The sequence below is a fragment of the Protomyctophum parallelum genome (genome assembly GCF_964188405.1).
Source record: "Protomyctophum parallelum genome assembly, chromosome: 1".
NCBI lineage: Eukaryota > Metazoa > Chordata > Actinopteri > Myctophiformes > Myctophidae > Protomyctophum > Protomyctophum parallelum.
Genome location: NC_139697.1, coordinates 43,071,118 through 43,085,860, shown reverse-complemented (window position 1 = coordinate 43,085,860; position 14,743 = coordinate 43,071,118). Strand labels below are relative to the sequence as shown.

General features: G+C 40.3%; 1 protein-coding gene across 1 annotated transcript; it reads left to right on the top strand.

The window, feature by feature from the left end:
- The first annotated feature begins 326 nt into the window (after positions 1-326).
- On the top strand, positions 327-3,665 carry fabp4a (fatty acid binding protein 4a). The gene is made up of 4 exons (XM_083770249.1): positions 327-474; positions 1,455-1,630; positions 2,582-2,683; positions 3,419-3,665. The coding sequence occupies exons 1-4, from the start codon at positions 402-404 to the stop codon at positions 3,467-3,469; spliced, it is 402 nt and encodes a 133-aa protein (XP_083626375.1). The 5' UTR covers positions 327-401; the 3' UTR covers positions 3,470-3,665.
- The last annotated feature ends 11,078 nt before the right edge of the window (positions 3,666-14,743 follow it).

Below are 14,743 nucleotides of genomic sequence, written 5' to 3'. Positions count from 1 at the left end.
TTTACTGTTGTAACAGAGTATTTCTACATTGTGACTATTAGCCTATTAGTACTTATTTTACTTCTTTTACTTAAGTCAAGGATCTGAGTAGCCTACTTTTCTCCCACCACTGCCAGATCCCAGAGGACGTTCGTTGCTATGTTTCCTTAACAACCAAGGACCCAATCACAGTGCGAGCGTGCGCTCCCCCGGGCTATGGGATGCCAGGTCCTCCCCAGCCAGAGAATGCAGTGACGCTCCGGGCTGTGATTGGTCCGCCGCGCGGTGCGCCTGTGGGGCAGACGGCTTTTAAGGCAGCGCGTGGAGCTGATAGTGGAGTGAATGTGAGTGGAATCCTCATCTCTCGGACCGAGAACTCTAATTAACATTATCATAAACTTGATAAACGGAACGCTGCAAAGATGGTGGAACAGTTTGTTGGGACGTGGAAGATGATTTCCAGCGAGAACTTTGACGACTACATGAAAGCAATCGGTAGGACCCTGAAATAATATTATACAAAAAAATAAAATAAAATAAAAAAGTTGGAAGAAGAAGGGGGGAAAGGGGAAAATCTCACTTTTGGATTCCCGGTGCGGAAAAAGGAAATAGTTCTCTTGGATAAAATACCCTATTCGAGAAAAATCGGAAGAGAAAATGTATTGGATGATTAAAACTGATTTAATATTTAAAACGTACATTTAGTATAAATAATAACCTCAAGTATTTTGGCAATAGATCCTAGATTAATTTCCCTTTTTTAATACCAGTACCGTTACGCATTTGCATGTATACAACTCATGCATTAATGTATGAATTTCATCCAATTAACTCTAATGTACAACTGGACAAATCTGGAACCAAATGGAAATGTTGTTCTAATTGTAGGCTACACTACATTAACAGGACTTTTATCAAATGCAGCAAAACGTTTGTGCAGGTGACACAAAGGTTATTGCATTTTTCAGTTTTATTTTTTTTTACTTTATGTAATGTTTACAATTTCAGTTAGTTTTCAGTCTCTATCAAGTTGTTTGCTAGTGTAGTTTCATTTTTATTTAGGTTTTATTGGATGACAAATCTTAGTTTTAGCCAGTCTAGATTGTATTATTTGTATTTTTGTAATATGGGCTAATCTTTGGTGGGCAAGTTTCAAAAGCTGAGGAAAGATTGTGAAAGTAGCAAGCTGCATTGTGAGCTTGTAGACTGGTTATATTTTCACTATTCCTAGAAGAATATTGACATTGGGTATACTTTACTGACAGAAACTAAGGATATTTATTATTATTATTATATTATATTATTTTCTCTTTGGTTTTAGTTATAGTTTTATAAACACGTTTCAGTCAGTTATGTTTTTTGTTGTTGTTTTCTTAAGCCAGCAGTAACCCTGGCAGGTGGTCAATATAGTAGCCCTGGTCGGTGGTCTCTCTCATGCACCAAGTTTTGACCCCCCCCCCCCCCCCCCCCTGCAGGTGTGGGCTTCACCACCAGACAGGTGGGCAACCGCACCAAGCCCAACCTCATCGTGTCCGTTGACGAGCAGGGCATGATCTGCATGAAGTCCCAGAGCACCTTCAAGACCACGGAGATCAAGTTCAAGCTCAACGAGCCCTTTGAGGAGACCACCGCCGACGACAGGAAAACCAGGGTGGGTTACCTAAGTATAGGCCACATGATTCGCTCAAAGTATTGTAGCCTATAACCGCATTCATATCCGAGGCCATTGTATACAAATGGCTTCAAGATTACTTTTCAAAAACAGCAGGTGTACAAGCTCGCAGCACAGCGTGTATATCTGCTAAATGACACAGATGCTTTTGTGGTTTTAAAGTACAGTTTTGAGGTACTTTTGTGCAAGTATATGTCCATTTTTCAATGATGTAGCCTTGTACTGTACTCCACTACATTTCTCAGGCATTGGTGGGAGAAGTATCATTATTGTTTTTGCGTAGTAAAGTAAAACTCCTGTATTCCAAAGTTTAAGCGACCATATAGATATGATAATGGTCTCTAAGGTTCAGTGGTGTAAAGTAATTAAGTACGTTTACTCAGTAGCCTACTTTTACTTGAGTATTGTCCACTTTGCAATTAAGTACTCAGACTTCACTAAGTAAACATATAACAACCACAACGAAGAAATACTCTATTTCAAGTAAAAGTGCTGTATTCAAAATGTGTTTTCTACTCATCCACAGAGGAAAACTGTACTTTTCTAGTTATTGGAAAACTTTACTTTGTATATTTAGATTATTATAAAAACATACATGAATCAATTAAGTCCTATATATATATACACACCATGTTGTAACGTTAACAAGTTGTGAGCTTTTAGATCTGCAATTTTTTAACAAGTTTGACACACTTTGTAAAACGTCAGTACTGATGCCTGAATGCAGGCTTTTACTTTTACTGAGTAATTTTACAATATAAATTGGGGTCCCAGAGATAGAAATGCCTGCTAAAGCCATTAACATCTTCTCTAATGGGGGGTCTCTGGCATATCTTTTTCAAATGGGGGTCCATGGGCTAATAAGTGTCAATTTGGGGGTCTTTGACATGAAAAAGTTTAAGAACCACTGCTCTTTGTCCTCTCCTTCAGACTGTGTTCACGATGGACAATGGCAAGATGATTCAGACACAGAGCTGGGACGGCAAAGAGACCAACATTGAGAGGGTGGTGACAGATGGAAAGCTGATAGCGGTGAGTAATATGTGCAATGTAATTCCATCATTTACAAATGGATGGCTAGCAAACACTAGGGAATGTCACTTTGTTGGGAAAATGTTGATCTTGAGTGCTGGGGTTATTGATCGATTATTGATTGATTTGATGTGTGACTGTTTGATTGTGAGATGTGCAAATGTAGCAGGGGTTCTTTCCATCACCCTTTGTTTTAGGTTTTTTTAGTAATACAATGTTATTTTGTCCAAACTTAGAACCTTTTGTATGGTAAAGCTAAATACAATATAACTTATAGAATTGGGGTGCAGGTTGTATATGGTCTCCCTGCTCTTCTATTGAGACATTTAGATCCTGTATCTAGGTTGGACACGACCTTTGACGCAATCCTTGTTTCGATTCAATTTCACCCCAGAGCAAGCAGACAGGATATATTAGCTCAGTGGCAAAACAAAACAACAAAAAACAAAAAGGGTAGAACATTAAAAAAAAGAAAAACACAATTTGTAAGCCAAATTGAAAAAAAAGTCTCTATCTCTGTCTCTTTGTCTCTCTGTTTCAATTGAATATTTTTCAATTTCAAAATGCTTTATCGGCATGATAAAATATGTTTTACATTGTCAAAGCATCCATATAACATAACAATACGTATGTAGGGAGACAACAAGGTGAACAACACACATGCTAACAATAATGTTTCTCTCTCTCTCTCTCTCTCTCTCTCTCTCCCCCTCCCCCTCTCTCTCCGCCTCACAGAGGTGCACCATGGGTGACGTGGTGGCGGTGAGGACATACGTGAAGGAGTAAAGTGGCGGTCGACCGTGACGTCGCTGGACGCCAAGGGCTCAGTTCAATGAGCGTAAAGTGACAGCGTGCTTCCCATGCCTTTATTCTTTTATTATTATCTTCATTGTGTTTCTACGCCCCTTGTCCTACACACCATCCATTCTGTCCCTAAAGCATTTGTTGTGGTGATTTGAATAAAAAAATATAAAAAAATGCATTGCATGTCTGGATTTATGTTTTTTTTGGGGGGGATTTATGACAGTTTTTTAATTGATTTCACACATTATTAATAGGTTTGTTTATAGCACAGGTAGTACAGTCAAAGGTTATGCTATAGGATAACAGAAAAAAAGCACTGTGGGTGTGGGGCTTGTTTCCATTGTGGTCCATTGCACTCAATTCATCAGCGTCTAACTTTTAACTATTCCGGTTTTAAACGGACTTGGATCACCTTTTCACAAATGTCTTCTCAAGTCTCTTCACCAGAAATTTTCGATATACAAACTATAACAAAAAATATCCACAAGCTATAAAAAAAATAAAATACCTATTTTTTGGCTAATGTTCCCTGCAGAATATGGATGCTGGGTTATCCAAGTGGTTAAGGGCAAGCAAGCACCATAAAGATAGGCTATTGTTTCTAACTGAAGTCGACTCCATAGCAGTATTGATTTCGTCGACTAAAACTAAGACGAAAAATGTTCGTCGACTACCTTTTTTCACTGACTAAATGGAAACTAAATAAAAACTAAGCTATGATGACTAAAACTATGACTAAATATCCTGACAATTTCGTCAACAATATAAAAACTACACTAAAATGTTAGGAAGGGACTGCTAGTGGACAAGAGATCCAGTAAGTCATTTTACAATAATTGGTTGCATGCTGAAAATAGCAGATCTACAAGCTCACAACCTCGTCGCAGACTAACACTAAAACATTCCAGGTGACTAAAATGGGACTAAAACTAAATTAAAAGCTATTCAACAGACTATGACTAAAACTAAAATCAAAATGTGCTGCCAAAAACAACACTGCTCCACAGTTATAATATACAGTATAGTTACTGTATATACCTTGGTGTGATTGGTCCAAAGTCTGGTGGTCTCAAAGTGTGGTCCGTACCCCTTAGGGGTCCTTGAGGGGGTTTCAAGCTTAGGCACAGTTCAACCACTTTTAACTTTTAATTTAGGCACAGTTCAACCACTTTTAACTTTTAACTTAGGCACAGTTCAACCACTTTTAACTTTTAACTTAGGCACAGTTCAACCACTTTTAACTTTTAATTTAGGCACAGTTCAACCACTTTTTGCTGCACCTATTCTAAGCTCACAATGCATTGTTTGTAGCTATTTTTGAAACACTTACAAAAATCTAGAACTTTTTTGAAAATTGGGGTCCCCCATGGCACATCCTTTTTACGGGGGTCCAGAAATCAATTTGGTGGGCCCCTTTAGCTTAATTCAAACATCCATTATTATTATTGCACATTCATGTTTCATGACGCAATCTGCATTTTCCAATTGACGTATTGGAAGACAAATAGTTTCACCTCAGGCTAGCAGAGCAGAACACTCTGTGTGCTCATGTGTACTATAGACGGTTTGACCGGGGCTGGTCTCTCTTTGAGGAACGTGAGCGTGTTTTTCAGACGTTACAAACAGAACCATGTGGAGAGGTCAGTGAGGAAATGTTTAGGTCCCCCCCCTCTGAGGACATCTCACATTTCTCATCTCACACGTAATCCTGCTGGCAGCCTGCCACACGCTGGAGAGCAAAACGCATTGTGTCCTCGCCACCACCCCAAGACCCCCCCGGCTTGGCGGCTTCTGGTTAAGTGTTCCAGTACGCCATGGCAGGAAGGACAGAGGAGGAGGATACGACTGATTGGCCCTAATGACCAAAACAGCTATATCGCCATTCACTTAGTTTGGACAGAGGGACAGTAGGTCAAAGGGACAGTGGGACAGTAAGGCCAGAGGGATAGTGGGACAGAGAACAGTAGGTCAGAGGGACAGAGTGAGAGCTCTGTTTAATTTCAAGGACCCCCATAACATAAAAGCGTACAAATGGAACCAAATGGAACCCTGACGGCCCCCGGATCGAACATGAACCACCGCTCCAGTGTGTCAAATTAATAATTGTCACATGGTTTGATTAAAACAACGTTAACAGCAGGAGAGCTGCTTGTGGAACAATGCACATCCATTTCTCTCTACAGGGTAAACAAACCACTCAGCCAACAGAAACAACAGCCTTTTCCTTTTACGCAAAGGCACAGTGTGAACCTTTTGCAACTTCCAACACACAGATTACCACATTGACCCGGCTGTCCCTATTTTGCGGGGCAAATGCTTTAAAAAAGTTTTTAAAAAAATCCCCAAAGATTTACCAAAAATGACAAAATTGTCACCACTGGGGCAAAGGAAGGACACGACATAGCGCTGCTCCTTGAGCAAGTGGCTTTAATGCGCCAAAGATCCAGGCAAACAGCCAGTAAACAAACAAACAAACAAACACAAGACAGCAACAGGATTCCAAACATGAAATTAACCGCAGGGTGACACTAACATAAGTCCAAATGTATGGGGGAAAAATTGTTACCAAGTGACAATATAATAAGGTACAAAACACATGAACACGTAAAGCCATGAGTGTATGTGGCTCTGACTCTAGTCTGGAGTGGACCCTGCAGGAACACAACAACATTTTGGCTCCTTATCTACAGCACCGTACTGCACTTCCACTTAACTTCCACAATGTGCTGCAGGTGCGCATCGAGTACGCCCCCTCATTTAGGAACCCTTGAGGTGGGTTCCAGGGGGTATCCTGCTAAATTAGTTAAAACACAACCTTTTTGAGAGGCACTAACTAGCCCCTATGCACAGCTTTGTGTGTATGAGCAGTTGAGCACGGAATTTGGTGCTCAGCTGGTTGGCTGAGCACAGAATGTGATGAATGATGATGTATGATGTCACATAAGTGTTTTGGGCTAAATTCGGCCATATCCACTTGTGGATATACAAATGTGCTGACCTCATCACATTTGGGATGACGGCTATGGCTGTTTTTTGTGCAAGACTAATGCTTGGAATGGATTCAGAATCATGAAAAACCCCTAGTTTCATGCTGTATGTCACATGCTACTTAACCCATTCTGACCTGAGATCAGATTCATACGAGGTTTCCACTGGACACACACTGGTCTGATTAACCCATTCTGACCTGAGATCAGATTCTAAAAATGTCATTCGTTCTTCGAGTTTTCAAAAAATAGCAGACCTACAAGCTCGTATCGCGCCACTCGGTGGCGCGATATGAGCTTGTAGATCTGCTATTTTTCAATAGCTAAAGCATAACATGATGCCAACACCAAAATGGGTTAAAGAATGAAAAGGACTTTATTTTCCTTATATAGGATGTTAATGGCATATTATATTATATACATATTATGCTAATAACTCTAATTTCCCACGGGAGTTGAATTTCAATCTTTTAGTACATTATTATTAGACACCATTAGAAACATATTGGTGAAGAAATTTCTTGGTAATGATTTAGTTCCCAGATTCTCATAGGTTTCTCTTACTATAACCAATCACATAAATCCAGTTGTTCATGAGATGATGTATGATGATGTATAATGATAAGAGCGCTCCTCACTTCACACAGGTGTGATTTTTACCACTTTAACTTTAGTATACATTGATAAACTTGGAGAGCTTGGAGAGAGTATGGTACTAAAATATTTTCAGATGGGTGTCTGCGGTCAAATAGATAATAGGGATGAAAAGGCTTGAGAACCACTGTCTATCCTGTATAATATATGTATGATATAAAAGTGCTGTAGCTATAATATCGTAATTATGTGTATTTTGCAACAAGAGAGAAAAGACCACATGTACAAAAAAGCAGTCAGCACCACTGTTGATTTAAATGAAGGTGAATGACTGTGGGGTGGTGTTTCTCTGGTAGGAAGCCAAGAGCTTATACGCTGACGGCCTGAACTCCATTCAAGTCCAGCAAAGACCTTTGAAAGACAAACAATTAAAGCGATTTGTGCAGAGCAGATGTGGGAAAACGGAGTCAGCCTTATGTTCCCTCAGCCCTATACAGTATGTTGCCTCAGAGCATGGGGTTATTAGGGCTGGGCTTATGGGGTCTGGGGTTAGGGTAAGGTTTTTGGGTTACAGGGTTTTTGGGGTGGGGTTGAGGGAACAGCGACATGCTTCTGAAGAATACAGAACCACTCACTTCCGACTTGAATCCATTGGCCTGGGGGGGACCGATAGCAGAGTGGTTAAGACCTGAGGCCAGTTTTCAGATTTTTTTTAAATAAAAGTAATGTATAAAAACACTCAAGGACCAACAAAATTATATATAGAGTATTTGGCAGCGGAACCCCATCTCAATGTGCTTAAAACATGAATAAATAAATAAATAAATAAATAAATAACAATAATTTACATATGAATTAACATGCAAGAATTAATTAAAGTAAAAACAAAAAACAAATATTTTTTTAGATTGCTTGTAAAGAAGAAGACAATGTTGTTACAAACCTTAGATCAATTGGTATAGTATTCCACAGAGTGTGACCATAGTGACTGAAAGCACCATTGATTGACTGAGTTTATTCCTTGTATAGTGATTAGACCTTCGATATCTAAAATGTTCTCATTTGCACATATGGGTCAAGCATGTCAGAAACATAGGACTGAGCTAAGCCATTGATAGGACAATGAGAAGCACTTTAAAATCAATTCTTTGTTTCACTGGGAGCATGCAGTGACGAGAAGATAAAAGACCTTCAGACCTTTTTGATGGCCAAATTGTCAAAAGAGGCAAACTTTGTGAAAATAGCCGATCTACAAGCTCACAACGCATCGCAGTGTGACGCATTGTGAGCTTGAAGTTCACGACCTTATAATGTAGTTGTAGTTTGATTGATTGATTGATTGATTGAAATGTTTATTAACAGTTTGCAGAATTACAGTACATTTCAAGCACAAACTCAATACAAAGACTGTTAACTGTGAGTGGACGGCCTAATAAAGCATTACACTTGTTTACAAGAGGGTCCACCTTGTTCAATTCATCAAAAAGTAGATGTAGTTTCAACACCTTTATCTGTAGAACCGAGTCAAACTAAATTCCACATGCTTGTCAGGGTGGGGGGGGGGGGTGTCCCCAGTTCAATATGGTTATTTTGGGAGGTCACGGCTTGGTTACACTTGCTCTACCGTACAGTGTAATGTCATTACTGTACTGTACCAAACAAAGTCACACATACCAGACGGACATGTTTAGTTTTAGTTTTTTGGGGGGAGGAGGGGGGATAAGAGCGGAACGCTTCATAGTATGAATGCAAAAGCATGTTCCTCTATGTCGACCTTGAACGGAGCTGCGATTGCACTTCAGCCGTCGGAAACGATAGCCCCCCCCGATGACCTATGACCTGTCAGGCCTGCACTCCACAGAGAGAGAAAGGAATGAAAACGGACATGTGTCACGAAAGAGGAAAAGACCCTCATGACCTGACTTTCCTGATTGTCCAACAGTTCAGGGTAGCCAGGCGTCAATGGTACGACGTCGAGAGGATGGATGGAGCATAGGAAGCATATAGGAAGGATTAGGACAGCGAAAGTCCCGCAAAGAGTTACTGTAGTGGTTCTCAAACTTTGACATATCAAGGACCCCCAAAAATGATGATATCATGATGATGTATTTGGCTGCGGATCGACCCCCAATCATCTCAACAATATGTTGTGCCAGAGACCTCCAGAAGCAAAATAAACTTTAAAAGAATCTATGTATTTAAAGATTTGCACTGCACATTTGAGCTTTTATATCTATATGTAAGTGGTTCAAATAGCTGTGACACTGTCACTATATTACTATTGACACTTGCTTTCTTGTTTCAGGGGAAAACCACTCATTTTCAACATTGAACTATGTCATTAATATACCTTAGTGTTGTGTGGAAATAATAAAAAAGTCCCCCCCTTCTGTGTAGCCTAGAACTGGAGGTCTAGAACTTGTGACTTTTTGGCTTGCAGAATCTATGTGACCAATGTCACTGAACACATGACCTCGAGTTCTAGACCTCCAGTTCTAGGTTAAACAGAACAGGGGGACTTTTTTTGTATTATTTCCACACCTCTAAGGCGTATTAATTACATAGTTCAAGGTATATTCAGTGATTTCACTCAAAAAACCTTAGGTTTCGTTTTTGCCTTGGGACCCAAACTTTCGTCCAATCAGGATAGAGAGTCAAAAACGAAACCTAAGGTTTTTTGACCCCCAGGGGTTAACTGGGGACAGGGAGGAACTCCTTATATGGTCAGCACACTCTATAGTAGAGAGGATTATCACAACAAAACAAAAAAATAAGTGATATTTGAATTAAGTGAAATCACTGAATATACCTTTAAATAATTGAAAATGAGTGGTATATTCCCCTTTAATGCCAGTAAAAAGAACATGCCCCCCTACAGCAGCAGGAACATGCTCCTGTGTGCATGTGCGAGGGGGCATGGGTATTTTTGCTTACACGGATATCTTGTTGACGTTGGGACTGATATGTCAGTGGAAAGACTGTCTCGAGACAACACAGAATTGAACACGGTCCATTGTGTAGCCTCTAGGGACCGACTTCTTCCACTTCAGTGTGGTGCTCACACGGTCACACCCTCCCCTCTGCCTGTCAGCGAGCTCGCACACAAACAACACTTGATGACGTCGCAGAGAACACACGCAATTCAAGTATATAGACGCTATTAGCTATTATTAGCAACTTACACGAGATCAGTGTGAGTGTGAAACGAGAACTACGTATCGTGTCTCAATTTCTCAAAGACCTATAGCGTCTGCCTAAGAGTCTAAACCCACATGCTATCAAAATAGCATCATACACATCGAGGGCCAAGATTAAGTTAGTCCCCGGTTCAAATATGATTATTTTAGCGGGTCATGGCTTGAAAGGTTTGGGAACCCAAGTTGATCTAAACAATATCAAAAAGTGAACAATTGAGTACTACAGACGAAAAATAGTTTAAGTCCACACTAATTATCCATATTGTATAAATGATGAATAAGGGACAGGGTCGGGACAATGAGGCCTTTTCGTGGAGGGGTCAGAATAAAATTTTGTTTTTCGTCTGTAATATTCAATTAACCGGCATACTGTACAGTACATCTGCATTAGCCTATTAGAAACCAGACAAATATAGCAGTGCAAAAAATGAATTGCCCTCAGCAGTGATATTAGTCTGGCCATTCCAGGCTATATATCTGCATAGTAAACTAACATCTATCGAAAATCCATCTATAGCCCCCCGAAGTCCTTTTTTACTCATTTTGGAAAACATTTTTGAATTATTCAAATAGCCGATCTACAAGCTCACAACGTGTCGATGTATGACAGCTAGTTGAAAAATCACACCTGTGTGAAGTGAGGGGCGCTAATATATTAAAGGACCTATAACATAAAATTCAACTTTTTCAATTTCTTTTGTGTTTTTGGGGCTCCAATGTGTGTTTTCTATCCCCACAAATAACCAATTTTGAACAATCAGGCTTTCATATCATATGGGTGTTTTAATGGAAATTGCTCTCAGAAACAGCTCGACTGATTTTGGTCTCATCGTGATGTCATCAATGTCACCCTATTTTGTATAATTCCTCCATTTCTTCAGTCTTCAGTTGCAAATTTGCATTTCCACTTTGTTTACAATGTCCACCATTGTTGATTTTCCAAGCTGGCATGGAATGGAAACAAGCCTGGTTTTATCTAGCATGAGTATTATAATGACTCAAATATTAAATAATCTGCATATCAGCACCCTCTCCACCTCAGGACAGTGTGGTACTGCAGCTAAAACTGCTTTCAAAGTCCAGAAAGAATTGACAAGGCCTGGTTATATCAGAGTGGTGATTGAGGCTCAAACCATTAGAAATAACTTTGAGGGACATAGACAATATGATTATTAAATATTAAAAGCCGTTTTAAAATGCATGTTATTTGCGCTTTAAAGTCTAACTCATGTTGATTAGGTGACGTAATGGTGATGTAAAACAAACGGTGCCAACACAAACATTAAATTCTCTTTATTGTTAATGACGTAAATTCTCCATTCATTGTCAATGGGAATTTAATGTCTGTGTAAGACGAAGATCTATTCTACACTAATAGCTGAATATAGGAGGGGCTATAGTGCTCCTCAAAAAAACGCAACCTGCAACTACCGTTATAGACCCATGCTGTTTTAACCCATTCTGACCGGGCACCCATTTTGGTGTCGGCATCATGTTATGCTTTAGCTATTGAAAAATAGCAGATCTACAAGCTCATATCGCGCCACCGAGTGGCGCGATACGAGCTTGTAGGTCTGCTATTTTTTGAAAAATCGAAGAACGACTGACATTTTTAGAATCTGATCTCAGGTCAGAATGGGTTAACAAAGTGTTTTGTGCTGACAGCATATAGACAAGGGTATATCCCTTGTCTAGCCAGTTAGCACTTTCTTATCAAATACATTTGTATTGTTGTGACTTCCATGATACCTGGAAGTCAAACATTGTGCTGGCTCGTCTTCTGTTCCTCTTCTGTTTTATTTTCCTCACACTGGGTGGAGAGAGACACCCCCTGCCTACTGTGGCAGCATCTTCACACAGTCTCTACTCTGTAGTAGGAGTAGCCCTGCACATTCTCTGGCTGGCCCCGGGTCAGTTTTACCTTCATCCTTCACACACCTCTCACAACACCAGGGTTAACCTCAGATCAGTCTTGCCAGATTCGATGAGAGAAACAAGCCTATAACAGGTCTATGAAAACAAGCCCCAAAAAAGCGACTGGGCCACATGATCACACACGCAGGGAGTCCCCAGCAAAATGACTTCATATAGCATTCAAATCAGTTTGACAGACACAGAATTAGCTATTTGAAAATAGACGATCCATTTTGGGGGATGGTCTATTTTCAATAGGGGTCCCTTTTTGTTTTCAGATAGGTGTCTGCGGACAAATATATATCAATTTAGGGATCATCCTCGACATGAAAATGCTTGTGAACCACTGGTTCAAACACATGCAAGCCAAAATAAGCAAGTACATACACTTTAGAAACAAGCCAAGCATAACCTGCGACTACCAATATTTACAAGCGACGTTTACAGAAAAAGGTCACTTATATAATGAGCAGACATGGCAACACAGGGATCTGCGTCTGATGAGGCCCAACAGAACTCAAGCAGAAAGGCCCCTACAGAACCGCAGGAGGGCCTCTCTGGCTATCGAACTCCCACAGTTCTGTCAACATGAAGCCGAAGTGAACTCACATAGCACTTCATCCATCCATCCATCCATCCATCCACCCACCCACCCATCCATCACTCCATCCATCCATCCACCCACCCACCCACCCACCCATCCATCCATCCGTATATCTATTGCTCAGGAGCCTGTCTCTCGTTTCTCACGCATGAGGCGGCTTTGTGTACAAGTTTAACTAAAAAAAAATGTTTTATGTTTTACATTTTGACAGCATACAGTACGTTGTGCATACATCAAGTGACTTCTGTCCCAGCCCGTATAGTATGCCAAAACAAATATAGACAACATTCAAATCAGCACCAGAAGAATAACTAAAAAACATTACAAATAAAAGGGAAAGAACAGAATCCACAACCATCATTATACATATCGTTGACTAGGATAATAACAAAAACAATAACGGAGAGAAAGAAAAGTAAAGAAGAAAAAGTTAAAGGGTTGTATTAACAGAAATGTTTGTTTTGCTTATGTTTTTACACCGTTCAAAATAAAGATAACAGTTACCATCCAGTAGTGTGGTGGGACATTCTCATGCGTTCTCTTCTACGGCATCTAAACTTCCTATAATATCTCATTCTGAACGGGCACCCATTTTGGTGTCAGCATCATGTTATGCTTTAGCTATTGAAAAATAGCAGATCTACAAGCTCATATCGCGCCACCGAGTGGCGCGATACGAGCTTGTAGGTCTGCTATTTTTGAAAAATCGAAGAGCGACTGACATTTCTAGAATCTGATCTCAGGTCAGAATGGGTTAATCAGACCAGTGTGTGTCCAGTGGAAACCTTGTATGAATCTGATCTCAGGTCAGAATGGGATATAGGAACTATATTATAGTTCCATATAGGGGTGACCGTTGGTGAAGGTCATAACAGTGAGTTTCTCCAAAGGCAAGAAGGTATAGAGGCTTGGGTTAGCCACATTTTAGCTGAGGGTACTTGGGGGGTGGACCATCAGAATACATTTTTTAGCACAAGTAAGACGCGCAAACGCGGGAAGCGAACGCAGCTCGTAAATGGCAATAACAACAATTAGAATAAATTACATACTTTTTTAAGGTTTTCTTTTTAAAGTTCTCTTTTTTGTGTTTTTTTAAGATTTTATTTTATTTTTAAGTTAAGTTTTTTGAAGTTAAGTGTTTTTAAAGTTTATTTTTTAAGTTAAAATTCTTTGTGTTTTTTTAAGATTTTATTTTTAAGTTAAGTTTTTTCTTTTTCATTTTAAGTTAAGTTTTTTTTAAGTTAAGTTGTGTGTGTGTGTGTGTGTGTGTGTGTGTGTGTGTGTGAGTGCGTGCGTGTGTGTGTGTTTTGTGTGATACAGACACAGACATGATCTGCAGGGTCTCATAGTTAGTGCTCATTGCGTTCGCAAAGATATGTCAACATGTGTAATAAACGGGTGGAGTCAGGGTCCAAGGCCAAACGACTGTCATGATGCAATAAATATAGGCTGGGAGTAAAACTATAAGAACCTTGCCTAGGATTTTCTTTTTTTTATAAATATATTTTTTATCCCACGATTTTGTAACCCATTTTTCACCCCTGTGTCAATCATCTAATGTGATCCTGGGCTCTACACACCCTCCGCCAACCATGGGGAGAGCAACGGACTTAACTCATGCTTCCTTCATGCTTGAGTGTCCAAGTTGCTCCTTTACACCTGACAGGGGGGAGTTTCCCTGGTTGGACGTAGCGCGTGGAAGGAACACGTTATTCCAACCAGTTCCTTTCCCCTCCATCAGTGCCCCGGCTGGCCAGGGGGAGGCAGTTTAGAGACCAGGATTACTGCATGTTTTTGTGAGGGTACCTACCCTAGGGGACACGGGGAGAACATGCAAACTCCACACAGAAAGGCCCTTTCGCCAACCCCGCCTTCGGGTATGGGCACTGATGACGTGGAGGAGGAAACACGCCACCAGCAACCACAGCGCCCCGAGCGGGAATCGAACCCAGGACCTTCT